Source organism: Musca domestica, unplaced genomic scaffold, assembly GCF_030504385.1.
Source record: "Musca domestica strain aabys unplaced genomic scaffold, Musca_domestica.polishedcontigs.V.1.1 89, whole genome shotgun sequence".
NCBI classification, from domain to species: domain Eukaryota; kingdom Metazoa; phylum Arthropoda; class Insecta; order Diptera; family Muscidae; genus Musca; species Musca domestica.
In genome coordinates, this window is record NW_026712430.1 from 345,822 (window position 1) to 373,573 (window position 27,752).

General features: G+C 35.3%; 1 protein-coding gene and 2 long non-coding RNA genes across 8 annotated transcripts in view; 1 reads left to right on the forward strand and 2 right to left on the reverse strand.

Moving 5' to 3' along the window:
* LOC131806796 (zinc transporter ZIP13 homolog) overlaps window positions 1-27,649 on the forward strand; it is a 37,992-nt gene extending 10,343 nt beyond the window's left edge. For 2 of the 6 annotated variants that reach the window (XM_059131480.1, XM_059131481.1), the window contains 5 exons: window positions 24,785-25,238; window positions 25,294-25,404; window positions 25,481-25,897; window positions 26,534-26,689; window positions 26,759-27,649. In XM_059131480.1, coding sequence (XP_058987463.1) covers window positions 25,031-25,238; window positions 25,294-25,404; window positions 25,481-25,897; window positions 26,534-26,689; window positions 26,759-26,937 — 1,071 coding nt within the window. In that variant the 5' untranslated portion in view covers window positions 24,785-25,030 and the 3' untranslated portion in view covers window positions 26,938-27,649. The other 4 variants (XM_059131484.1, XM_059131483.1, XM_059131479.1 and 1 more) reach the window with 4 other exon arrangements.
* Window positions 2,523-3,656, reverse strand: LOC131806797 (uncharacterized). The gene is made up of 3 exons (XR_009344167.1): window positions 3,117-3,656; window positions 2,902-3,024; window positions 2,523-2,837 (listed from the first exon to the last, which is right to left on the reverse strand). It is a non-coding gene; the product is annotated as an uncharacterized LOC131806797 (long non-coding RNA).
* Window positions 14,407-14,754, reverse strand: LOC131806798 (uncharacterized). The gene is made up of 2 exons (XR_009344168.1): window positions 14,617-14,754; window positions 14,407-14,526 (listed from the first exon to the last, which is right to left on the reverse strand). It is a non-coding gene; the product is annotated as an uncharacterized LOC131806798 (long non-coding RNA).
* Window positions 27,650-27,752: the final 103 nt, after the last annotated feature.

Consider the following 27,752-nt stretch of genomic DNA (forward strand, 5'->3'; position numbering starts at 1 on the left):
TACCCAGAAAAAAGTTAACGTGTGCAATATTAGTAAACAATCTTTTCCACTTAACTTTCAGTGTGTCATGAAACATTGATAAAAAAAATTTGATCACATAAACGGAACGTGAAAACAATTTTCACAGAATTCACCTCTCACCAAAGAACTTTATTAAAATAGCACGTATTTTGACAATGTAAGACGATTAAAGTGAAAATGTTGAACTGTTAAACAAAACACAAAGCGTGCGTTTGCTGCTTAAACCATTGTTGCCAAAATGATAATTAAAAAATTACTATAGGTATGCCTCCCATATATGTTTCATCCGAATTGATCCCTAACTTACACATATATTTGTTACGGGTAAATCTGCTTAATATGCATAATGGCGTAGGCTATCATGTAGTCGGACGCGAACGTCTTTTTCATTCCCTCTCCTTAATGGTCATAATTCCAATTTTTTTCATTGTTGACACTCTATATATTTTAGATATCCAAACCCACTGTGACTTTACGTTTTTTTGTTTTGCAGTAGCACAACATTATATTATGGTTTTTTTTTTGTACTTCAAATTACCGTGCACTTCTCAATGTAAATGACAAACAAAATAAATACATGACGAGAGAGTGTGCAGAGTGCAAAAATTATTTAAAGATGGCCGGCTGTGAGAATCTCGCCGACTGCTTGCTCTTTGCTGTTTTTGTTACTGGCAATGTGGATTATTATTTATTTGTTTTCGAATAGAATAAAACAAAATACAATAACAATTGTTATTTGTAATCATAACAAAACAACGGAGAAATACCTTTATTTTCTATTCGCTCACGAAAATATTTTCTCACCAAAAACGTAAGAGAGTAAAATCTTTATATGTTGCTTTGTTTTTCTTGTTGTTTTTGTTAATACCTGCTACCGGCTAACAATGGTAGACAAAAGAACAGAAATAAATCATTACTAAACCAAATTGATAGAATACATGATCGTATTGTGTGTTCTCAACTCTAGTTCCAGTGGAAAGATCTGTCTCATAGATTAGCTAAATACAACTAAACGACAACGGCGGCGACCACATAGTCAGGGATCTCCCCACACTTTTTTACTCTCCAAGTCAGAATCACTCCGCACTACAACGAACCGAAAGAAGTTATATTAAATTCGCAATCAAGTCGGACATTTAAAACGTTTCTGAATCTCTTGTCGATAAGATGCTAGTTTTCTTGTGCTGAGTGAGACTGTCTGCTGCTACAAAAAAAGTTAAACGCAACGTGTGCAGTTCTACGCCGAAAAAAAGAATTAATTTATTTTATTAAAAAAAAAAACAAAAACAACAAAAGCTTTAAAAAGTAAATAAAAAACAAGTAAACAATACCAAATAAAACCAAAACGAGAATTATAATAAATTTTAAATTGTGTCAAGCCTTGATGAGTTTGATGATCATTTATGTGAATACAAAAAAATACCTACCTACCTATATGCCAATGAAATTTGTGATTGTCCCCTCCCCAACTTAAAGAACTTAATTCAAATGAACGCGGCATGAACAACGTCATCGTCATCATACATTGATCTTATGTTTGAAAATTCACTTCCCGGCCATAACTACGTCATTGTTAATTAGAAAACAAGTAAGTTTATAATAGTGTGAAATAAATGTGAAATTATGCCAATGTTGCCGCCAATATCAATGCTCGTGACGCCAAAACCTTTCTAGATTCTAGAAAGGTTGATTTATTTAGGGTGCAGAATTGTATTATAAAAAAGAATGTTGGGACCAAGTGATGCTAAATTTATGGAGATAGTTAATGCTAAATTTATGGAGATAGTTTCTATGTTCTATGAAAATCCCCGAACAAATTGTGAAATTTTCATTTAGGATTTGTTTCTGTATGTCAATTCGAGAGTGAATGCAAAAGAAAAATATTACATTAATAACATGAAATCGTTTTTTATTTTGTGTTCATTTTTCTATCGACGTATAAAAACATATTTTTTTTAATATTGTTGTCCTGGGCCTCAATTCTTGTTCTATGAAAATGTGAAATGAAAACTTGTGGTGTGCGCCTTAAAAAGGGGTAACCATGAAAATAATTGATAGCCAGAAGAAGAAGAAGAAGAATGTTGTCAACCATTATTAGGGAACAGCTGTTTATTCCAATGACTTAAATGTCAATAAGGGGGAATAATTTAAAAAGAAAATGGACAAATTAAACGAGGAAAATGGCAGCCAGAATTTCCTGACAGAAATTGTAAGGAAATTCTTTCCTTTTTAATTTTACCAGCGAAGAAGATTGGACGTGTGGCTCCCCGTAACCAGCAAAGGAAAAACCAACAGAAGTTTTTGTGGTGAACCACTTGTTGAAGAGTGAATTCAATTTTTTTATTTGTTTGAAACTTATAAACAAACAACACAAAATACAAACTTTTTCTACACAAAATTGAAAGCCTTAAAACGATTAAACAAAATTTATCAAGAAAAGGCTAAAAGTTTAAAAGTTAAAAACTTATAACTAAAACAAATAATTTCATGAAAATAAAAAAATTAAACTTATTTTAAAATTTAAACAAAATTTGGAAAAAAATTGAACAAAGTTTGGAAACAATTAAACAAATTTGAAAACAAAACAATTGAAATTCTAAAACTAAAAAAAATAAATCTTAAACCTAAATATCCAGACCAGGAAACTGGAGTCAACGAGCCACACCATCGCCCGTCCAATCCATCGAGGGAGGCGCAGATTTTACGCCATTGCTGCTCCAGCGTGGCCTGGTATCATTCCCAATCGACATTTGTCACACTGAACTCCGGACAGACAGACGGACGACGAAGCTAAATAATTAAATTCCGCCGTTTTCCTGTGAAAGAAAGATAGAAATTAGAAGGGGTAAACAAATGAATTTAAATTTAAATTTTACTCACATTTTGATTGAGGTGCAGGTTCACGACGTTGAAAAGAGCTCTATTCAAGGTTAGGTAACCAGGCATTTTATTTCGCTCGTCGATTTTTTTGGTTGTCGACACCACTCCTTTGTTTGTCCTTCCCTAAAATTGAAAAAAAAAAAGAAACATAAAAAAAAAATTGAACGTGGAATATAATTAAAAAAGCTAGACATTAACAATACGTTCGTACTTACCAATTGGGAAGAACCTCAAACATTAGCAGCCTTTACTGTTCCATACTTTTTGTCGACCGCCATCGCAACCTGAAAGGAGAAAGGAGCAAATATGATATTTTAAAATAATTTTGGCGCTGTAAATTTATATCTTCGATTTTTTTGTCATTATGTTTTTTTTATAACATATAAAAGCCTTGTTGAATTGTTCATATCTTTGAAGAGCAAAATTGGCTGAATAAAATGTACAAATTTTTTATAGAAAAGATAAATATGTTTTCGGCTTAAAGCCCTATTAAAAAGGTGGTGGCCATGGGATAAAATGTGGTAAGTTAAGGGTCAAATCTGGGACGTCAGGGATAAGTAGACGTCATGGCGAGAGGTGTTCTCGGAGGGAGGGATATCTCCTGGTTGGTCAGCCGCCAGGAGCACTGTTTTCTGTGGTGATAAAGTAAAGTAAGTTTGGGATTTGGGTTGTAGTTTAGGTGAACGGTTTCTTTTTCTTTTTTTTATAGACATGTTTCAGGCTTCCTTTTATCCCCCTTTTAGATTTTGTGTGAAGTCCGGTATGATTTTTTGTTTGTTCAACCGAAAAGGTCTACAAGTGGCAAGAACCAACCCCCAATCCGACGAGCCATAGCCGCGCTAAACGCCAGCATACCGGCAACGCCACTTAAGGATCACCACAGCGATTTTTCGTTCATTTTCTTGGAATACGGTTGTTACAAAATGGCGCCCAGAACGTGGGGCCTGAAACATGTCGTTAGTTTGTAATAGTTGTTAGTGATAGTGTATAAATGTGTTTTCCGTATATCTTCGATGAGACCCGTTTAGGTTACATTAAGAGTCCCTGGCGCGATGCTTCATCGAAGACGCAAGAAGACATCATTTATTTTGCAAAAACAAATATGAAACTTGTTCCTTTCTAGTGGCTTAGTCGTGCTAATTTGCATTTACGTCTAATCGCACTAGTATTACTAATTTTGTTTCATATTTATCTACAGTTAAAATTTCAAATAACAAATTCGTCTGGACGAACAGTTCTCATTTGTGGAGACCCGTTCAAGCAGCCTATAAAATGGCAGGTGACGCGCTGCTACACGAATGTGAATTGTTAGTCTCAATCGAATTTGTAGGTTTAGGTTAGTAGTATTTCCTTTTTTTTATACAATTCCAGTACCCGGAATTAGGTAGCGGACCGCAGACATACCGGAGTTTTCCTTTGGTCTGCGACAATCTTGGTTTTTGACCAGGGGCCGTATTGTCATGGAATTTCGTAGTAAGGTCTGGGGAAAGCCGCCTATTCCATATTCCAGTTAAATTCCTCAGTTTTTTTCCAGTAGAACTCACCGAAACCCTGTAGAAAATATTTTAAAACAGTTTAAAATTGGTATTCCTTTAGAAACAGTATATTTGACCTTCACTTACCTTTAAGTTTACCTTGTATCCCACCACCTATCTTGAGCATTTATTTATTTTTTTCAGTCAATTTCGGCTTGAAGGGTTGATACGCCGTATCAATTTTCAAAGGCCCTGTGAATGTGAAAAAGTGTGTTAAAAATTAAATCGAATTAAATTTTATGGAATAGGAAATTAAGAGTATTAAATTTGAAACTGGTACGTAAAGTTCTATAAATATTTTTTTTCAACCTCAAGGTATTGCCTGAATTCCATAGAAATACCTTGAATTGTTTTTCATTTGAGTGAAGTTTTTGGCAAAAGTTCAATTTTTCTTTTAGTTTGGAAGAATTTTGTTTTATAAGAGGTTAGGAAACAACAGAGTGGAATATGCCCAGCACTAGGTCTACAAATAGGGACTCAACTGGCAGGCCAATTTTAGGTCAGAATAGTGTAGTCGCCAGTGCGGTTGTCACGACCGCTCCTACTGTTTCTGTTACCACTTATACCCGAAGTGTTCCCATAACGACGCATACGGTGTCGACTACAACGCCTGGACCGATGCCTACCAGTTCTTCTACAGCACCTCCAATACCGTCGGTTTTGCAAGACGCCGCAAATTCTTTCAACACGTCGTTCTGGTCACATGGAAGTGTCCATTCCCCGAATTACAGCGTGTTGACTGGATTGCAACAGCCATCTTTGGCACCCGGTGTGCCTACGGGTCAGCCAGCAGTCAGTACCGGAGTGCTAGAAATTATTAACACTGCAGTCGGATTAGCGCGGCGCGAAATGCGCGAGGAAGTACGGAGTCTACTGGGAGTTCCTAATGCCATACCGTCATATCGGCCACCTCCAGCAGGTTATACAGCACCAAATTATGCCCAAGGGCAGATACCCAGCCAAGCATCCATTCCCAGTGCCTTAGCAGCTGGTCAAGTAACACAACCACCACCACAACCTAATTTGTCGGTACCACCACCAGTACAAGGACCACAGTGTGGACCCCATGCATTTGCCGCATATAGACCACCACTTTTTAGCAACATGGAGTTTCCGCCCGAAGGAGGCAATCCATATGGTTTTCGTCCTCCAGCCAGTTTTTACTCTGAGTCCAGCGGACGGTTAAATTTGGACAAGTGGGGTATCCGTTTCGATGGCACCGAGAAGACAGTGAATGTCCAAGAATTTATATTTCGTGTTGGACAGTTGAAGAGGGATTTCAATTGCCCGGAAGACGAATTCTTGACGAAGTTCCACCAGCTTCTAGACAAGCCAGCCTTGGATTGGTATTGGAACCAAAGGAAATTTGTCAATTTTCGTTCGTGGGGCGAGCTTGAGACTGCGCTTTTGAACCAGTACCAGCAGTATGAGAATGAGTTCCAAATACAAATGAAAATTTTGAACAGACGGCAACTACCTCATGAGACGTTCGACGATTTTTATAATTCCGTGCTGAAGCTTCGGACCCAGCAGAAAACGCCTTATCAAGAGCACGACATGGTGGAGATAATGCGGGGTAACTTGAAGCCATCTTTAGCCCAAATGATTTTCTCAGCCCAGATAAGAAGTCTAGGAGAGTTTTATCGCCAAGTTAAGAGGGCAGAAAACTTGATATGGAGCCAGAGGCAACATCAGCAGCGACATAACGTTCCTCAGAGGCTACATGAGCTTGATTGGCAGCAAGAAGAAGTCATACCAGAAGAGATGGAAGTAGATGCGATTAGTACACCGGCGAAATATAAGTGTTGGAATTGCGGAGTGTGGGGACACAGCTGGATAGATTGTAGGGAGAAGCGCAAGTTGTTTTGCTACAAATGTGGACAGGAGAATGTAACAGTTTTAGATTGTCCTAAATGTCAGGGAAACAAGTATCGGGGCCCACCTCCAACGGGGCAGGTGAGGTCAACCCCGGTATAGCCCCAGAGAAATTAAATAGTTATAGTTTTAGTGATAAGATAGTGGTATTGAAGAACATGAATTTAGAGAAATTGAAATCAGAAGCAGTAAAGAATTTGAGGGAGATTAAACCACTCCATGTTAGAATTAAGGAATATAATGAGGCTAAAGAACGAATTTTTGGAGAGGTTTCTAATAAAGTGAGGAAAGCTAGAGAACGCTTTAAGAGAAGAAAAAGAGTTAGGAAAGAAATTGCATCGGCTACATTGTATGAGGGAGATGATACTCGCCTATATACAAAGCTTACGATCAACGGACAGGAGTTGGAAGGTTTGTTGGATAGTGGTGCTACGGTGTCTTGTTTGGGGAAGAACTGCCTTAGTTTTGTAGGAAAAGCAGGATTGGATGTAATCCATTTTCATTCTTTTATAAAGACAGCTGATGGTAGTCCACATCGAATCGTTGGAAAAGTGGCTACAATGGTCAATTTCAATAAGCAGCAGAAACCTATCATTTTCTATCTAGTGCCTTCTCTGAGTCGTGAACTTTTTCTAGGAGTCGATTTTATGCGTAGTTTTCACCTCTTTGCTCAGATTGACGGGTTGTCCCTCCATCAGGTGAGCCTCTGTGACGAAGCCGATGAGATCAGTGATGTGAAAACCCATATATTGTCCGATGAGCAACGTTCGCGTTTGCAAAGTGTGAAGGATAAATTTCCATGCTTTGCCAAGTATGGTTTGGGAAAAACGAATGCTGAGGTCCACTCAATCGATACTGGCGATGCAACTCCGGTGAAGGATCGACATTATCCGGTGTCCCCGGCTGTGCAAAAGCTCATGTACGCGGAATTGGATAGGATGCTTGACCTGGGGGGAATTGAGGAGAGCGAAAGTCCATGGAGTCACCCCGTTACGTTAGTCCGAAGGGGTGAGAAAAATCGGTTATGTTTGGATGCTCGTAAACTTAATGCACTTACGGTCAAGGATGCCTATCCATTGCCGCATATAGAGGGTTTGCTCAGTCGGTTGGGAGACACATATTTTATCTCCAGTGTCGACCTCAAGGATGCGTTTTGGCAAATACCCCTGGACCCGTCTAGTAGAGAGAAAACTGCGTTCACAGTGCCCGGAAGACCACTTTATCATTTTACGGTCATGCCTTTCGGTCTGTGTAATGCGGCCCAAAGGTTATGCCGTTTAATGGATAAAGTGATCCCCAGCGCAATCCGTGATAGAGTTTTTGTCTACCTGGATGATCTGTTGGTAGTTTCGCCCGACTTTGATACCCACCTACGGTTGTTAGAGCAAGTAGCCGATTGTTTGGCGAAAGCAGGGCTCACCATCAACGTATCCAAGTCGAAATTCTGCTTCAAAGAGCTTAAATATTTGGGATACATTGTTGGCGGTGGCAAACTGAAAACTGATCCGGCGAAGGTGGAAACTATAGTAAAATTTGCATATCCGAAAACCATAAAACAGGTGAGAAGTTTTATGGGTACCGCAGGGTGGTATAGGAGGTTTATAGCCGACTTTGCCACCATTGCGGCTCCCATCTTCGAGACCCTCAAAAAGGAAAAAGATTCAGTTTCACGGAAGAGGCCAGGGTAGCATTTGATAAGTTGAAGCAGGCTCTTATAAGCAGTCCCGTGCTTACACACCCGGACTTTACCAAAAGATTCTACGTGCAGTGCGATGCGTCAGACTTAGGAATAGGAGCGGTATTGTTTCAAAGAGATGACGAGGGTGAACATCCGATAGCGTATTTCTCGCAAAAGTTAACTTCTGCTCAGAGGAATTATTCTGTTACTGAGAGGGAATGTTTGGCAGTGGTGATGGCCATTAAAAAGTTTAGGCCATATATAGAGTTAATGCCCTTTACAGTAATAACTGACCACAGTAGTCTAAAATGGCTCATGTCACATAGGGATCTTTGCGGAAGGTTAGCCAGATGGAGTTTGCACTTGCAGGGATATTCTTTTGAGATAGAACACCGTAAAGGCACACAAAATGTAGTACCCGATACGCTATCTAGATATGATATGGAGGAGATTTCTCTGGACGTTAAGTCGTTAATCGACCTTGATTCACCAGCTTTTAAATCAGATGAATACTTAACCTTGATAGATACGATTGAAAGCAATTCTTCACAACTTCCTCATTTAAAAGTGGTTGAGGGTTTTGTATATAAGCGAACTCAGTTCTATGATGGTATTCCCCTCAACGAAGATTTCGCTTGGAAGTTATGGGTACCCAGTGAAATGACCCAGCAAATTATAGAAAACGCCCACTGCCCACCCCAAACATCTCATGGAGGTTTCCACAAAACACTTCGTAGGATTAAAGAGTATTTTTTTTGGCCAAACTTGAATACGCAAGTTAGGAATTTTGTTCAGGATTGTGTAATTTGCAAAGAAACAAAGCCAGCTAATGTTACTCTTCGGCCACCTATGGGAGCAGAAACAATTACCGAAAGACCTTTCCAACGAATTTTTATAGACTTCTTAGGTCCTTATCCTAGAACCAAAACAGGAAATAGTTTTATTTTTATTGTGGTAGACCACCTTTCAAAATTCGTCCTATTAAAGGCCATGGCCAAAGCAAATTCCAAAAACGTAGTGAAATTTTTAATCAGTGAGGTATTTCATAAATTTGGAACCCCTGAAGTAATTGTCTCCGATAACGGGAAACAATTTATCAGCAAAGAATTTGTAGACATGGTTAAGCTTTTTGGAATAAATCATACAAAGACCGCTTTTCACTCTCCTCAAGCGAATGCCTCGGAGAGAGTAAATCAATCAATTTTATCAGCAATTCGAGCGTATTTGGGAGAAGATCACCGAGAATGGGATCGAAATTTGTCAGAGATAGAATGTTCTCTGCGATCTTCTGTACATAGTTCCATCGGAACTACCCCTTATTTTGCGCTCTTTGGAGTTAACATGATTAACCATGCCAGCCTTTACAAACTAGCCCGGAAGCTTAAACTTCTTAATGACCCCGAGACAACACTCATTCCAAACTCGGTAAAACAGGATCTTATCAGAGAAAAGATAAGAAATAGTCTGCACCAGGCATACTTGAGACATGAGAAATCGTATAATCTTAGAAGTCGTCAGGTCAAGTTCATCCCAGGGCAAGAAGTTTTCCGAAGAAGTTTTAGGCAAAGTGTTTTTAAGAATAATTATAATGCTAAACTTGACAAGAAATTTTTCAAGTGTCGCATTGTTAAGCCAGTTGGGAAATGCCTTTATGAAGTCGAAGATCTTAAGGGGCATCCCCTCGGCGTTTTTCACGCTAAGGATTTGAAGCAATAAATGCTTAATAATTGATTAATCTAATTTTTCTTTTGGTTATTTTTTTTTTGCATATATATAGCGACCGAAGTCTTAAGCATATATATATGAGGATAGCATGTGTTTTTTTTAATTAATTGAAGTTTAGTTTTTTAAACTAAAGCGGAGATCTCAGGATGAAATACTAATCCGCAAAGTCTACACGAAAAGTATATAAAATTGAATTCTAAATCTAGCTTAATTAAAATTGCATAATTTTTCTCCAATACTCACCTGAATTTTCCAAGAGTTCCGGGAAATCCGTTCGAATTTAGTTGAAGTAATACCTGCATTGAAAAAAAAAAAAAACAAATTTCATTAGTATTATTTAAGATATAATATTAAGAGGACTAACCTGAATTACGACTTACGAAATGTCCTTTGTTATTCCTAAGTTGATACAAGCTGTAGGGCAGCTTTCTCTTCATAAGTGATGTGTAGTTGAGTGTATGGGTAAGGGTTGAACCCAATTTCTCCAATTTTTAGCCATAAAAGTAAAGGAAAAAGAAGGAATTAGTGAAATGTCATTAGGTAATATGGTTGGAAAAATAAATGTAATGAAATGAACATCTCAAAAGAAAGAAAAGAAATTAGAAATGAAATGCCATACTTACAAACTGGTTTGGCTGAAATTTTTTATAAATTTTATGTTTATAAGAAATAGAGTTCTCATAATTTTTCTCATTTTCCAGAGCAAAATTACAAAAACTACGAAAGAGAATTAAAACTACATCTTACGTTTAGCTTAGCGCCGACCGTAGTCCCACTTAAGTCTCGCTTAGAATTTTGGATGATGGTGTAGTTCGGAACCCTGTTTTTTTCATTCGAACAGGCGTCCAATCTCCTAGACTCTAACAGCAGAAGTCAGAATTTCGAAGTCAGAGTACGAATCAAAGCACTCCGGGTTTGCCGACTCTAGCTGATGTCTGCGCTTTCGGAGCAGTCACGTAGTGACTGTCCTTGACCATTAGTGCAATTCCCCTTTCGCGATAGGTACCGCAGTAGCCGTTTGCTCTATGACACGGGCCAGGGAACTGTTGTACACGAGGTCGCAGATCAGTCCGTCACTCGCCTTACGACGCTAGAGTCTGGAAGCCGGTAGACAAAAAGAAACAAATACACCTCAGTGCATTCGTAAGCCATCGTATCCGACATTCTGGCTAAAGCTGAAGGTCCAGGCGATGGTACACCTGCTGGAAGAAAAGTAGAACAGGATTGCTCGAACTTACCATCCATTGTATTTCCTGTTTTTGCAGGTCAGACCAATTCCACCACTTAAAGGTAATGAATGCCTGGAAAGATAAAAAATAACTTATTAATATCTTTTGTTTATACAATTTTCAGCATTTCCATATCTACTTACCTTTTGTGAATTAGATATCCAATTCGGGCAACTTTTTGGGTTGTCTTGTGAGATTATGGAAAACTTTTCTTGGTTTCCATAGGAGGCCAATCTCCTAGACACCAACAGCAGAGGTCAGAAAGAATACGCTGGATTACGATAGAAGCATCCCAAATTTACGGACTCTAACAATACGTTAACGATTCCTGAGCAGTCAATTTATGACTGTCTTTGACCATTTGTGCACTCTTCCTTTGTATACCCATACGCATCCATGGCACAAGGCAGAAGAGTGTTGTACACAAGGTCGCAGAGCTGTCAGTCATCGAATTATGAAGATAGAGTCTGAAATCGGGAAGACAAAACCAAACACACCTAGGTATATTTGGAGTAATGTCGTATCCAACTTTCTGACCAAAGCTGGGGTCCTAGTTGATGGTACCCCTACGGAAAAAGAAAACACCATGCTCAACTCACCTTTCTTTCAGGCTAAACTCGTGAAAAAAATCTGTAAAGAGAAGAAAAAGAAAATAAGTATTAGTTCTGTGTCCTAACGGTGGACTATGATTTAAATTAAAACGAAGAGAGAATTTATTTATCTTTGTATTTTTTTTTTCTTTCAATTTAATTCCGTTAAAATTTTAGAATATTTCACTTTATTCGTCACATCAAATTCACCGAAGCCCAATTTTATATAATATTTTGCTTATTATTTTATTTCATTTTTACGACACTTCAATTTTTTTCTCTTCTTTAAAATCTTGCAAAAATTTTTATTGCACTGAAATTTTTTTTTTTTTCACATTTTGTTATTAATAATAGACACAATAGTTGTTTTTTTTACGTCCGTCCGATTTATATAAGTTTTTTTCTTTTTTCCTGTAAAAATTTTCTTTTTTATTAAAATTTAATTTTTTATATCCAAATTCAGGATATTTCACATAATTTTTCACTTCAGTTTTACCTAAGCCAAATTCTTAAAAGAAAATTTATTTATTTATTTTCATTAAATTCACAATATTTTCAATTTCATTTTCATTCACTTTTCTTTTTCATTCATTGTTTAGACATTGATTCGCACAATTCTTAACTAGTAAAAATACTTTTTAATTTTTTTGTTCATTTCAATTCAATTTTTCGCACTTTTTGTCTTTAAAGAAAAAAATAAACACAATATTTGCACACATAATTTAGGTCTGTCTTAACTTTTCACCATTTTTCACTAGTAATTATTAATTTCCGACAATGATCATTAATTATTCCTTTTGCACTTCACCTTTTACTTTATTCGTTTTTGCATTTTGTTTTGTTTTCACTATTTCAATTTTCTTTTCTTTTGGCAACATAATATTTTTAATTTCATTCGCACTTATCACTCATTCCTTAATTCTATATTTTCTTTATCTGTTACATTTTTATTCACTATTCACTCACTTCGAATTTATTTCGAACTTATTGTTTCCGCCAAAGTCACATTTTTTCTTAATGAGTGCAATTTTTCATTGTAAATGCAACTTTTACTTACACTCACACACACACACACATTGAAGGGAAATCATTATTTTTTTTTGGGCTAGGAAATTAAATTAATTTCAGGAAATTAATTTTAATTGTTTCATTTAAACCATTTTGTTATTATATTTCCTTGTATTCTTTTAATTTTCTTTATTATTTTCTAAGATTTATACGGATTAATTTTTCATGCAACTATTTGCCATTTACTATTATCGCATACACCCGCACTGTATGTCACTGATAATTTTCATTCATTTCTTTTGCACTTAAATCACTTTAATTACACACATTATTATAACTTACCCGGCACTGGTACTTGTTTTATTAAATTATTAAATATTTCACTATAATTTTTTTCACTTTACTTACCCAAAATTTAATAATTTCTGCAGCTCCAAAATTGTCCGTCCGTCCGCGTGCTAATCCGCCAAAAATTTACAATACAATCGTACTCCGATTGTTTTCATTCATAAACATCACTACTATCGATAGTTACGTTACGTCAGACTAAGCGATAACGCGTAGCGTATGACGTAAACTTTATACCAGGTTCGTATAGACGAAAATGGAGCGTTTACACTGTAATAAATAAATCAGTTCGGAATTAAATTTTATTTTGGAAAATCAGAAAATGAGTGTTAGGGATGCCAAACCACGATTGTTAGGGATGCCAAACCACGATTGTTAGGGATGCCAAACATCGATTTTTTTTTCAATTGCCGTATCATACACAATGATTTTTTTTATTTTTATATCGAATGTCGCACTTTTTTCCCCCTATCCTTCGATAAGGATATCAGCAGGATAGTTGGCTTTGTGGTGTGCGCCTTAAAAAGGGGTAACCATGAAAATAATTGATAGCCAGAAGAAGAAGAAGAAGAATGTTGTCAACCATTATTAGGGAACAGCTGTTTATTCCAATGACTTAAATGTCAATAAGGGGGAATAATTTAAAAAGAAAATGGACAAATTAAACGAGGAAAATGGCAGCCAGAATTTCCTGACAGAAATTGTAAGGAAATTCTTTCCTTTTTATCTCATCAGCGAAGAAGATTGGATGCGTGGCTCCCAGCTCCCAGCGAAGTAAAACACCCGGCATTTTTTGGCGATAAATTCCATAAGTAAAAGGAATTACATTTATTAATTTGATGTGTTCAACAAAATAAATGAAAAGAATACAAAATCCAAACCTTTTTTTTTTTGCTGAAAAGGCTTAAATCTTAAAACAAAATATAAATCTTAAAACAAAATATAAAATTTAAAAAGCTGAAATGTGAACATTTAAGAACTAAACCTGAAAGTATTCTTAATAGTTATACAAAAACTAAATAAACGTCTTAAAGTTTGGCAAAATTTTAAACAAAAAGGAAAGACTTGAAACTGAATTAAGTTTAAACAAAACAAAACTGAATTAAGTTTAAACAAAATGAAAATGAATTAAAGTTTAAACAAAACAAAACTGAATTAAGTTTAAACAAAATGAAAATGAATTAAAATTAAAACAAAACGAAACTGAATTAAGCTTGAAACAAAACTTAATAAATACAAAGAAAATTAAGAAAAATCTTAAAAATTAAGTCCTGGCAGAATTTTTGGAGTAAAGAGCCACACCATCGCCCATCCAATCCATCGAGGGAGGCGCAGATTTTCCGTCACTGCTATACCAGCGTGACTTGGTATCTTCCCTGTAGACGTCACTATAAACTCCGGACAGACAGACGGACGACGAGGCGACATAATTAGATTCCGCGGTTTTCCTGAAAAGAAAAGTACAATTTTTAAATAAAAAGGGGTAAACAAAAGAAGTTTAATTTAAGATTTACTCGCCTGGTGTTGCAGTGCAGGATCCCTCGTTGAATTGAGCTCATTTCGAGGTTAGGTATCCACTTTTTTTTCTCGTCGATTGTTTTTGTGGTGTCGACTTACTGCCTTTTGTTTGTCCTGGCCTGGAATTGGAAAATAAATTATCATTTTTTTTTTAATCTTGAACCGGGAATGTAGTTATAAAGCTAAACTTCACACTATTACGTACTTACTCTTTGGGAAGAACCTTGTCCATTAGCTGCCATCAGTGGTCCTAACTCTTGATACCCGCCATCGAACCCTGAAAAGGAAAAAGAAAGAGAAGGAGCTTAGAGTTGGAATTAATTTTTTTTATGGAGTTAATAATTACGTTTCCTGCTTTTTTTCATTGATTGATAGTATAAATCAATATGTAATGTACAATAGGTGTAATAAAATTGTATACTTCCAAATGAAGATGATGTCGTTGGCTTAAGGCCATTAAGAAGGTGGTAGGGATGGTTTAAACGGAGGTAAGTGAAGGGTCAAATTTGGGACGTCAGGGAGTGGTGACGTCATGGCGAGAGGTGTTCTCGGTGGGAGGGCTATCTCTTGGTCGGACAGCCGCCAAGAGAGCTGTTTCCGGAGGAAAGAATGGGGTTAAAGTGAGTTTAAGATTGAGTTTTTGGTAAGCAAGTGTAGTTTTCTTTGTATTTTTAGGCATGTTTCAGGCTTCTTATAATATTCCCCTTTTCAGATATTCGTGCAAGCCCGGTATGACATTTTTTTTTGTGTTCAACCGAAAAGGTCTTCAAGTGGCAAGAACCACCCCTCACCCGACGAGCCATAGCCGCGCTAAACGCCAGCATACCGGCAACGCCACTTAAAGCCCAATATTGCGATTTTTCGTCATCCTCGGAAAACGGTTGTTACAAACTTTTATAAAGTAAATTACCTAAATATGTTACGCGTACAAAATTTCAATGTTAAATTTTTTAAACATTGACAATTGAACATTTTTTTTGTGTTGTAAATAGGAATGAATGAAGCAGAAAACGTGAATATTTTTAATTAGAAAATGTGAATATTTTTAATTAGAAAATATAACAATTGGATAAATGATAAAAATGATCAATAGATTTTAAGATATGGAACTGGCATAATTGGGGTGTACAAAACATTTTTCAATAGTGGGAAGTTGAATTTTAGGTAACTCTGTTGTTAAATTTCAAACGAGTTTTTCAAATATTTGATTTGTTTAAATTTACTGAAAATTTGAAAAAAAAAAGAAATTGAAAAACTCATTTGGAATGTGTTTTTTATATTAACATGGTCCTGTCATGAACTGTTATCTAGATAGTCTTTACCATTTTAGGTCTTGGTAAAAAAGGCTCTACGTGTGTTCTCGTTCGAAAAAACTTGCAAAACTTTTGAAATCTATCACCAATTCGTTGACGTGGGGCTGCGCTACCAGTATCACGGTAACGAGCGGTGGTACGAGACACAAAAGATTTATTCACATTTAAATGCAGGAGTGCTCCAACGATAGCCACTTGTGGGTTTCCAGCCAAATATAAAGAAATCACACTATCACCCTGGAATTCCATCACAAATAACTTTTTTCCTGAAAAATTCTCATTAAAATTCTTTTGTACGCTTATAAACAATATAATGAGCTATCACTGCAATAATTTTAACAACTGTCGGACGAGTGGCTTAGAAATGACAGCAGTCTGAAGTTGGTTGCAGTTTTTTCATCTCACCCAGTAGAATGTAAAACTCTCACATGTCTTTATGTTTTAACCGATTTAAGTTTTAATTCAGGTTGGACTTGAATTTTGCTTCTATAAGAAAGAAATGTTTACCATTTCTGTAAAAACCTTCACTTTAGAGAGTAAAATTTAGCCACACCAAACATTTTCATTTTCCTTCTAAATTGAAGTTATCTTTTAGAAACACTTTAAATGCCATCCGCAAAAGGTACACACCAAATGTTGTTTTCAAATATCAAGCTAAATATAACAACCAAACCGGTTCCTCAAATTAAAATCGCAATGAGTGTTAGAAGAAACCAACAAACATACCACCAAAGCAGAGAGGAGGGAGTTAGTTTTTCGTTTCAATGATTCGAGCTCAATATGGGAAGAGTTTTAGGCAAAAATAAACTTTGCTTCGACAAACAAAAATGACAATACGAAACAAAGCAATATTTTTTACCTATTCCATTTTTATATAAAGTTCATAAATATATGGAATCATACAATTGATCAATTATTGATTCGATTCAAATGAACCGCAACGAACTGTCTCAGTTTGAAAGTACTAGTAACCCTCATTGAAAAACAAAAACTTGTATTTTTTTGTATTACATTTAAGTAGGTGATCTTGATAATGTGCAAAGTGAGGTGTGTGTGTAATTGTATACTATGTCTTTGTTGTTACATTTATTTTGTTTTTTCCTTTAAGTTGCATTTTGTAATTTATTATTGGAACAAAGACTTCCTGTCTAACAATTGCGTGTCGTTGAAAGGTGAAAAAAACTACTAAGGAAGACAAAAATTACTTGTACATGTCATACAGAGTCTTGGAATGCCAGACAATGAATGTAGTCTTTAAGCAACTTGTTAAAATCATACAAAATATTTAAAAACTAAATCCAACGAATCTATTTTTAGTATCCTAGAAAGAACAACAAAATTAAACTCACCATATGCCCAGTTCTTAGACACATACGTATTTCAAACTCCATAAGTCCGCTGTTAAAATATTTCTAAAATTTCTTAACTGTCTTTTTAATGACGTTTCCATTTCCAATTCATTAATTATATGTGGAAGAGGTTAATGACTTAAAATTTGTGTGTGTGTGTGTCACATGTATATACTTGTATGTTCACATGTGTATATTTGTATATTGTTGTATATATTAATATGTATAAAGTCTCAAGATGAAAATCAATATTTATTCATATCCAGTTGTGTTTTGCCTCTGAAAACATCAAAATCTCATTCAGCTGTGGGAATATTTGATTACGGTAAAATAGCAAGGTTTGGGTCTGCCGCAAAATGGCAAAGCAAAAAACAGAAACGTTTCCGTTTATCAAGCGATCAAGGGGAAGACGTTAATGTATCATACTTTTTGAACAGAAAGTGTCAAAAGTAGCACATATGAAAACCCCTTTATAGACAGAAGTCCTTCTATAACTCTTCAGTGGGTAGAAAACCCTTCATGGTAGTTCTATTAATTGAATATAATCTTATTGCTTGAAGCGGGCTCGTCGTCGTAACACAGTCCCATAAAAATAGTTTAAAGGCATTAAATCGCGCGATCGTCAATTTACTGATCCCAAACGTGAAATAAAATGTTCACCGTGTTGTTGAGATCAGTTTATTAGAAGTAATGAGGAAAAGAAATGTGTATGTACATATAATGGCGTATGACACAAATTTCAAAGTTGTAGACATTTGCATAAACATTAAGTGTCCTCACAGTTAATTACAATGTTGATTTGAGTGTTTATATAAATTAACTATTAACACCCCTTCTTAATATTACAAATATTATTTAAAATTAATTTATATAAGCTCAAAAGATATGTATGTATATAAAAATAACGAATTAATCTAAATTACATAATCCAATCAGTATTCGAAATTTACATATGTTAACCTTCTGTAAAGGCTTGGTTAGAATGTCTGCTAACATAGACTTTGTTGGACAATAATTAAATAATACGCTATTCGATCTATACAAGTCGCGAACAAAGTAAAACTTAACATCTATATGCTTGCTTCTAGGGCTTATTTTCTCATCTTGAAGTATCTTGAGGCAACTCTGGTTGTCTTCAAAAATGACCGGACTGGATATGTTGATTTCAAATTCCTTCATTAATTGCATAATCCATAAGAGTTCCTGAGATGCTTCAGCAAGAGCCACATATTCTGCCTCGGTAGATGATAAAGTTACATTTGCTTGCTTTCGACTAGCATAACTGATGACAGCATCACCAAGCTTAAAAATGAACCCACTTGTAGATTTTCGGTCATTGATGTCGCCTGCCCAATCAGCATCAGCAAAGCCGTTCAACTCCAATTCACTCTTAGATCCAACGAGCAATTTCAAGTCTTTAGTCCCTTTTAGATATTTTAGAACCCTTTTGACTTCAGTCCAATCTCTTTCATTCGGGCAAGTAATTTTCCGAGATAATATTGAAACGGCAAATGCAATATCTGGACGTGTATTGTTAGAGATATACAGCAGTGATCCGATAGCCTTCCGGTATAAATTACAACCACCTAATTTCATCATTAGAAATGCGTTCGGAGGAAGATCTGACGCTCGATTTGGTGAAGGAAAAGTTGCTACAGGAGTTCAGGAGAAAGATGTCAGGTGAACATCAAACTGAGGCTGCTTTTAAAGTGCAGAAGAAAAAGTTTGTGCCAAAATGTTTTTCATGTGGAAAGCCGGGCCATATGAAAAAGGATTGTACAAACAAAAATCTGCGAAAACAACAAAAGCCAAACGACAATCGGGCCAATATTGTTAAAGATGGCAATAAAAATGTTTGTTTTGGTATCACAAATGTAAAAGCAAATGGCGATTGGTTTATTGATTCTGCTGCAACTTGTCATATGTGTAGTGAGGAGACATATTTTGACAAAATTAATAAGCAAGTGGATGAAATGGTGTATTTGGCAGATGGTACAATGTTGAAGGTGAGTGTTTATATAAATTAACTATTAACACACCGAACTCGACTCTCAATGAGTTCATTGTTACGCGTGCAGTGCGTCATGTAACTTTTGTAACTCCATTGATTTTTGAAGAAGTACAGGGTGAGATAAAAAGACTGCAACAAAGTCAAACACCATAATTTTATTTATTTTTTTTTTAATTTTATTGAATGAAAGCAAAAAATGTCGGAAATAGCATCAAACTGCTGGACAGTGAATGTTTTCTCATCGGAGAAAACCAAATTCGGCAGTTCACCACTTTCGGCCAAGCGAAGCAACTCCTTAGTTTTTTTCAGTCTATTTTCTTTCTGTTGCGGTGTAAGTTCTTGAACTTTTTGGAATTTCAATGGCTTTACCCCGGGCTCATTTTTCAATATTTGCCGAATGGGATACTGCGATATGTTCAGCTCACGAGCCATTTTTCGGCCACTGCGACGCGGTTTTTGATCAAGTCGCTTCTTTTCTTTTCGAACCGTTTCTGCTGATGTTGCTGTTTTCTTCCGTCCACTTCCTTGACGTCGAGCTACACTACCAGTATCACGGTAACGAGTGATGGTACGAGATGCAAAAGAGTTATTCCAGCCAAATATAAAGAAATCACACTATCACGTTTGAACTTAATCACGAATAATTTTTTTCTGGAAAATTCGCACCAAAATGCTTTTGTACGCTTGAAAATAATATAATGAGCTGTCACTGGAATAATCTTAATAGCTGTCGGACAAGTGGCAGCAGTCTGAAGTTGGTTGAAGTTTTTTCTTCTCACCTTGTATGATGCGAAACTAGAGTTTCTGCAACAAAAAAAATCGGCAATCAAGTTAGAATTTTGGGAAGTTCACCGACCGCAAAGACGGTCCGTTCTGAGCTGAGGTTAGATTAAAGGTGACCAACTTTCCTTCTTGAAGATCTTTTGGCAGACGTTTGTATCCATCCTGAAAAATAATATCGTCAAAAAATGAAATATTAAGTTGGATACATGGAACGATTGTTGATTGTATAGAGGCTCAAATATATTAAGAACAAGTATACAAAGGAAAGTGGTTTGCGAAAATTCCGACAACCTTTGAAAAAACCCAAATTGGGTTTCTATAGAATTGCAAGCGAAAAAAGCCTTTGAAAACCTCAGTCATTTTCCCGATATAGTTTGACTTGACTGGAATCTGCATCTTGCCAACAAATCTTCTGCTTTATTTCGGAGGTCAAAAATGCTTAAAGGCGGATGTATTTATTTCCCGAGCGTTTATGAAATGTTTTCCCGGGAGCAAAGAATTATTATAACAATTTATGATTTGATTATTTAAAAGCAAAAGCTTGATGCTGCAAAAATTTATTGTAAATTGTGATCATACATTATAATCATAAATCTTACATAAAATTATTGAAGGAGTTTTTTTTTATCATTATAACGTTTTAAAAAAAGCCTCAATAAATTAAACCTTATACAGAGCGTTTATGTAATCCAAAACCGCGACATTTTGATCTTTCTATCGATATATACCAATTCCATATTCCCTGATTTTATCAGCCATCATATCCATAAGCATTTTGATTACAAGCAAGTTGACTATCGCAGAAACATTAGGAATCGTGCTATTTTCCATCTCAGATCCATCGCTAAAAATGGCAGTAGCGCCTTGAAGATGATTTAATAGAGGTCCCTGTCATAAACGCCTTATAGAATTTCTTAGAATCGCAGCGCAACTAATCCAAGAACTTAGTCTCTTTATCCTCAGGGCGCTCCTTGAAGTCTGTTGTAATCAAAGTCATAAACAAAGTTTGGCGACAGGAACTCATTTAAAAGACATAGAAAGACTTCAAGACTGTATTTTTAGGTAATCTGTAACCGCAGCAATGAATTGAGTCCAACTTAAAACTATTGAAAGTAGCCCCCCTCTATAACAAGCAATGCGGCTTAGGTGTACAAAGTTGTCCTTTAACATCCTTACAAAACATTGCTTTAACAGATTCGGCCTTCGGAAGATTGACTAATCAATCTGTCGCCTTTTGTAATTAAGTGACAGACAAGTACATTAGAACATATTCCAGCAAATAAAATACCAATCTATCTTCAACTTTTGTTTGGCTGCTTTGGATACTAACTTGATTTATTTATGTCTTACCGAAAAAAAATCAAAACATTCATATCTTATCTCACAACGTTGTTTCCAAATACTAAAAGGAACGAACGTGCAAAATTTTTCTTTATTTTAGTTTATATATTTCTTCGCTTGAGAATGTTTTGAAATCAGTTATCATTTAAACTTGGCTGTTCACGTTCCTAATTAATAAATTGGTAGTGTGGTAGTTGACGGCGCGCTAGTGGTTGGTAGTTGACACTTTTAATTTCATTTACCGTTTACAGTTGTTTTCGTTGTGGGTTAAGTGGTTTTTGCAAAAGCGTGTTTTTATTGTTGTTTTATTTTTGTAATGCTGGCTAAATTTGTATTACTGCCTCAACTTGAAATCTTACATCAGTTTGAAACAGACAATTCTACTACGTTGCTTGGTTCTACCTCCAGTGTTAACTCCTACCTAAAGTGATCTTGAAATATGCATAAAAGATTAAAATATTTGCATATTGTTCTGTAGTTGTTAATATTTTTGTTGTTCTCATCAAACGTGCTTTAATAACAAAAATTAAAGCATTTTTCATATTATAATAATAACGTTTGAATTGGGTCACATAATTCCTTGGCATATTAAACTATTTTTATTAGATATTATTAGAAGAATTTATTTATTAGAAGAATTTAAAGATGAGGCCACGTCGATTTTGCTGTCATTTTTATTGGAAACACTCAACTCTATGGAATCTGTTTTGAATGCCGAAAAGTATATAATTCCCAGACAAAATTAATGGAAGTGGTTTTATGTGATTTATTGATTTCAATTGCTTGAGTTAAGATAAAATCATGAAACATCTGATCGTCTCTTCAAAATTTAAACCAATTACAGGGTGAGATAAAAAACTGCAGCAAAGTCAAACGTCATCTTTTTTACATTTCTCAAACAGTGTCACACGCTGCTTGAAGTGATCGACACTTTGGCATTTTTTAGTGCCAACATTGCTTCCCAAAATAATCCAGATACAATAGTCCAACGGCTTGGTATCCGGAGATTTTGGTGGACATTGTGTGCTAAGTGCGATTGTGCTGAGTCCTGTTGGAATGTCCAAGGTCTTCGGCCAAAATGATTGCGTGCCGAAGGCTTTAATACACCCTCTAGAATATTTTCGCGATAATATTCGGCATTTATTCTGATGCCACGGTCGATTAATACGAGCGGATGGCGACCATCGGCTGTTATGGTGGCCCACACCATCACAATACCCGGCGCTTGAGTTCTGGTAGCCAACCGAAGGTGCACATTTTCAGCTGACCTCTTTGGCAAGTAAACACCATCATTTTGTTTGCTTACGAACTGCTGGACAACGAATGTTTTCTCATCGGAGAAAACCAAATTCGGCAGGTCACCACTTTCGGCCAAGTAAAGTAACTTTAGCTCTTTTGAGTCTATTTTCTTTCTGTTGCGGTGTAAGTTCTTTCACTTTTTACAATTTCAATGCCTTTACCCGAGCTCATTTTTCAATATTTGCCGAATGGAATATTGCGATATGTTTAGCTCTCGAGCCATTTTTCGGCCCCTGCGACGTGGGTTTCGATCAAGTCGCTTCTTTACTTTTCGAACCGTTTTTGCTATTTTTCTGTTTTGTTCCGTCCATTTCCTTGACGTCGGGCTAAGCTACCACTATCACAGTAACGAGTGATGGTACGAGACACAAAAGATTTATTCACATTTAAATGCTGGAGTGCTCTAACGATAGCCACTTGTGGTTTTCCAGCCAAATATAAAGAAATCACACTATCACGCTTGAATTCCATCACGAATACGATCTGGGTGGCCAATCGATCGGTCCTGAACATGAAAGGAAATGTTCACCGAACTCGCCTCTCAATAATCCATTGTTCCGTGTTCTCTGTGGCATGTGACACCTTCTTGTTGAAACCTCAAGAATTTTGGACAAAAACAAGTTGAATGTCATCTCCATCACCATTCACAGCTACGTTATGATTCTCAGCGTTATGATTCACGCGATGAACATTCTTAACAGAGCACGAATTCAATGACGAAAAACGCTTACAGTTCGTTTGTAATACGATTCAGGGTTAAATTACAGACCAAACGGAGGACGTTTAACAGTGAAACAAAACACAAAACGTGCGAGACCTGTTTAAATCGGTATTGTAAAAAAAATAATAACTAAAAATCGACCGATTTTTTCACCTTTGAAGTTATAGAGTAATAGCCATCATTGATTCGTGTTCATTATACCCTCCACCTTGGAAAGGAGGGTATATTAACTTTGTCATTCCGTTTGTAACATCCCTAAATATTCGTCCCCCCAATTTCCCCAATTCTAAGTTGATTTAACGATGTCCGCTTGTCTGTTTGTCTGTTGAAATCACGATACAGCCCAAATTATTTGACGTAGAGCGTCAAAATTTATCAGAACAATTTGAATTGTGTCTAGGATGGTTGGTATTGAAAATGAGACATATCGGTCCACGTTTTGGTATAGTCCCCATATAACGGTACCTCCCGATATTCGGTATTTTGATTATTTTTGCCACATTTTTTCACGATTTATCTAAACATTGGTATTTGTTGGTCATAATGGGTTCTAGTTCGTGTGGCGGAACATTGCATGTATATGTCCATAATTTGGTATAGCCCCCATATAACGGTACCCCCCCGATATTCGGTATTTTGATGGTATTTGCCACATTTTTCACTGATTTGTGTGAAAATTGGTATTTGTAGTTCATAACGGGGTCCGGATTTGTCTAAAAATTGGTATTTGTGGGTCCTAATGGGTTCTAGCTCCTTTGGCAAAACATGGTATGTATAGGTCCACGTTTTTATGTAGGCACATTTTCCCATGAATATGTCTAAAAATTGGTATTTGTGGGTCATAATGAGTTCTTATGTTTCCTTTACCCTAAAGTGGAGTGTATTAAAAGTTCGGCCCGGTCGAACTTAATGTTTTTTTTACTTGTTTTTTTTTTTTTCTATGTTTAAATAGAAGAAAATATTCCCATACCTAATCCACTTTATCCCTTCTGACTAAACATATAACTTCCTTAGAAATGCCAAATACAAAACTACCTTTAAGAGATAGTAAAATCAACCACGAAATGTACAATTGTAACAACCTGTCCAATGTACATGCACAAGTTTATTGTTAATATTACAAATTACACGTGTTATAGAAATTTGTTTGTATATTTCTATAGAATCGATAGCCCCGACTACTAAAACTGTTAGATACTTACTATCTTATCTCACGAGATTTAGGAAAATTGACGTAACCACAACGGTTGATTGACCCATGGGACTTCGTATATCAAAAAGATTTACATATCAATGAAATATAACAAATAAAAATGTTACTTTCTTAACAATAATTTAAAATCATCATGTTGCCAGGGTGTTCGACAAGGTGCACACCGCACTGCACCACACTTTCTTTCCAAGTTTTGTGCAAAAAAATATTCTCACTAATTCAACCCATCAACAATGGATTATTATTTTTTGTTTTTTTTTTTATATAAAAACATATGTTTCCTGTAAATACTTTGATTGCCTTTGCTAATGATTGGAAAAATATTATCTTTCTTTTTTCACTTTCAGATAAATTCAAGTGGTAATGGACATTTAAAAATTCCCTCCAGTAAAGAAGCTTAACCCATCATTGCGCCTTAAGTCTTCCAATTGAGATTATTATATTTCTTTAGTTGGCACCATCCTGAAATTAGAATTTATCATATCATAAAAATTATAACCGAACGCCCGCCCACATAACTCAATTTTTTTGTGATACCACATTACATTTAGCAATTGGGCAAACAACCAGTCGAAATCATAAGCAGCAACACCATGAATACCACATCGGCATTTGATGATAATTTAGTTCAATTGTATACACATCTTGTCAAGAATTATGTACCGGAATATTTCAAAGGCTTCGAATATACACCATGGGTATTTTCACTGCTGGGTTCAGTTGTAATTGGTTTAAGTGGGATTTTGCCACTAATCATAATACCCAATGATGAAAAATTGAAACAACAAGGATATTCAGATCGTAAGTAACAACAAAATGAGTTGTGATAAATAAGTACTAATTTTTATTTCTTTAGCTGGTGAATCAAAGTTCCTTAAAGTTTTGTTAAGTTTTGCCGTAGGCGGTCTGTTGGGCGATGTATTTTTGCATCTATTACCCGAAGCCTGGGAGGGTGATAGTGATTTATGTAAGTATTTGCTCATATTTAATATTATGTTGAAGAACCTTTTTCTATAATATATCTATCTTCTTCCCTTGCTCAGCCTCTTCATCCTCGGACCATCCTTCATTGCGTTCCGGTCTCTGGGTTCTAGCCGGTATACTTATATTTACAATTGTGGAAAAAATCTTCTCGGGTTATTGTAATGCCGATGAAGAAAATCCCCAACCAAAGTGTGTTGAAATTGCCAACTGTTTATTGCGCAAAAACGGCGGTAAACTGCCTGATGGTAAAACCTCCGGCAGCTGTACTGGCAACGGTTCCTGTGATATTGAAGATGTACCCAACGGTTGTTTCTTGCGTGAACGTGAACAGAATAAAAAAGAACAACCAAAGAAAATAGCTGGCTATTTGAATTTAATGGCCAATTCCATTGATAATTTTACACATGGCTTGGCGGTGGCTGGTTCATTTTTGGTCTCATTTCGTCATGGTGTTTTGGCGACATTTGCCATTTTGTGTAAGTAGGAAGTGTTGATTATTTGCAATATTCCAAGAAATAATGAAGGCAAAAGGCCGTACACGCAATTTAAGTAAAAGTTTTAGGTAAATAATGTGGAAATCAAATATTAAAACGAGTCGAGAGTTTTCAGTTTGGAAGAAGTCCAACAATACTCTGGAAATCATTTTCAAAAACCAAAGAAATTATACTTATTTTTATATTTCTAAAATATTCCTTAAAATTCATGGATTAAGCTCTAAAAGGTCGACAAAAATATATATTCACGATTTATTTATTGACTATATAATTTTCCATTTGTAATTCAAAGCCAGTATAGCCAAAAAATTTATCTGGCGAAAAAAAATATTTTTTTAATAAATTTATGAAATTTTAGTAAAAACATGAATACTATTAATAATTGAAGTAAATAGAAAAAATAGAAGGAATGGCAAAATGATGAATCCGCGATTATTTTTCAGCGCAAGTCAAGAACTGAAAGTTTTATTAAGTTATTATAAAGCAATCGAGAATTCACGCGCTGATAGTCCTTTACAAATTAGTCTTAAAATTCGAAATTCTAAAAAACTACAATTGACAATCATTTTAAATTAATCAAAATGTTCATCTTATTTTAATATATTTTTATATTTACAGTGCACGAAATTCCCCATGAAGTCGGAGATTTTGCTATACTGTTGCGTTCCGGTTTTAGCCGATGGGACGCTGCTCGCGCTCAGCTTTTAACTGCTGGTGCTGGTTTAATGGGTGCCCTAGTAGCCATTGGAGGCTCTGGCGTTACCTCAGCTATGGGTAAGATTAAATTGCCTTTTTTATTCATATGTTATATTTTTTTAATTTCTTCCACCTAAAATATTACAGAGGCTCGTACATCATGGATTATGCCATTTACAGCTGGAGGCTTCTTACATATAGCATTGGTTACAGTATTACCGGATTTATTGCAAGAGGAAAATCCCAAAGAATCACTAAAGCAATTACTTGCACTATTAGGTGGCATAGGACTGATGGCTGTTATGACTGTTCTGTTTGAACACTAAATTAGTCTGTAAATTATATATTATTTATAATATATATTTATATTTTCAAAAAATTGTTCTTCAATCATTTCTATTTTTAATTTTTTCGCAAATTTAAAATATTTCGAAAAAGTACAATAGCATTGTGTATAAATAACAATATTACTTTATTTAATTTAAAAAATTAAAGATTTCTAAATTTTGAAACTACTTTATAAATAAAAATACAACTCCCATTCTATGTTAATTAAAGTTATATTTTAAACTTTAACACTAGTTAGACACCATATGACATTATACATACATACCCACACCCATATACAATATTCAGTTGAAAATAATTAGTTATTATTGTTAATTAGTTATGTAGAAATAGATATTCAACATGCAAATGAATACGATTTGAATAATTTAAAAAACAACTGCATATTATTAACGAAACCTATAATATATTGACTATTTTTTAGCATTTTTATAAATTATGTTTTTTATTTATAAAAGCCATAATTGTTTTTCCTTTCGTTTATTATGAAGTAATTTAATATCGTTTTTTTTTTTTTTTTTTTTTTGAATTTTATTAAACTGCGTCTCGTTTAGAGATCTAAATTATATTTATACATATGTATATATTTAAGAAGAAAAAAATATGTGATATAACGCATAAAAAATAATCAAAAATAATAAAAAACATATTTGAAAATAGATAAAAAAAAGAAAATAAATGAAAAAAATATACTGAAGTGTAGTTTTATATTTAATAGACTCAAATGAAATGCACAATTGCTATAACATAAACAAAGCGTCCTTGATGAATTATTTACATTAAATATAGGGAA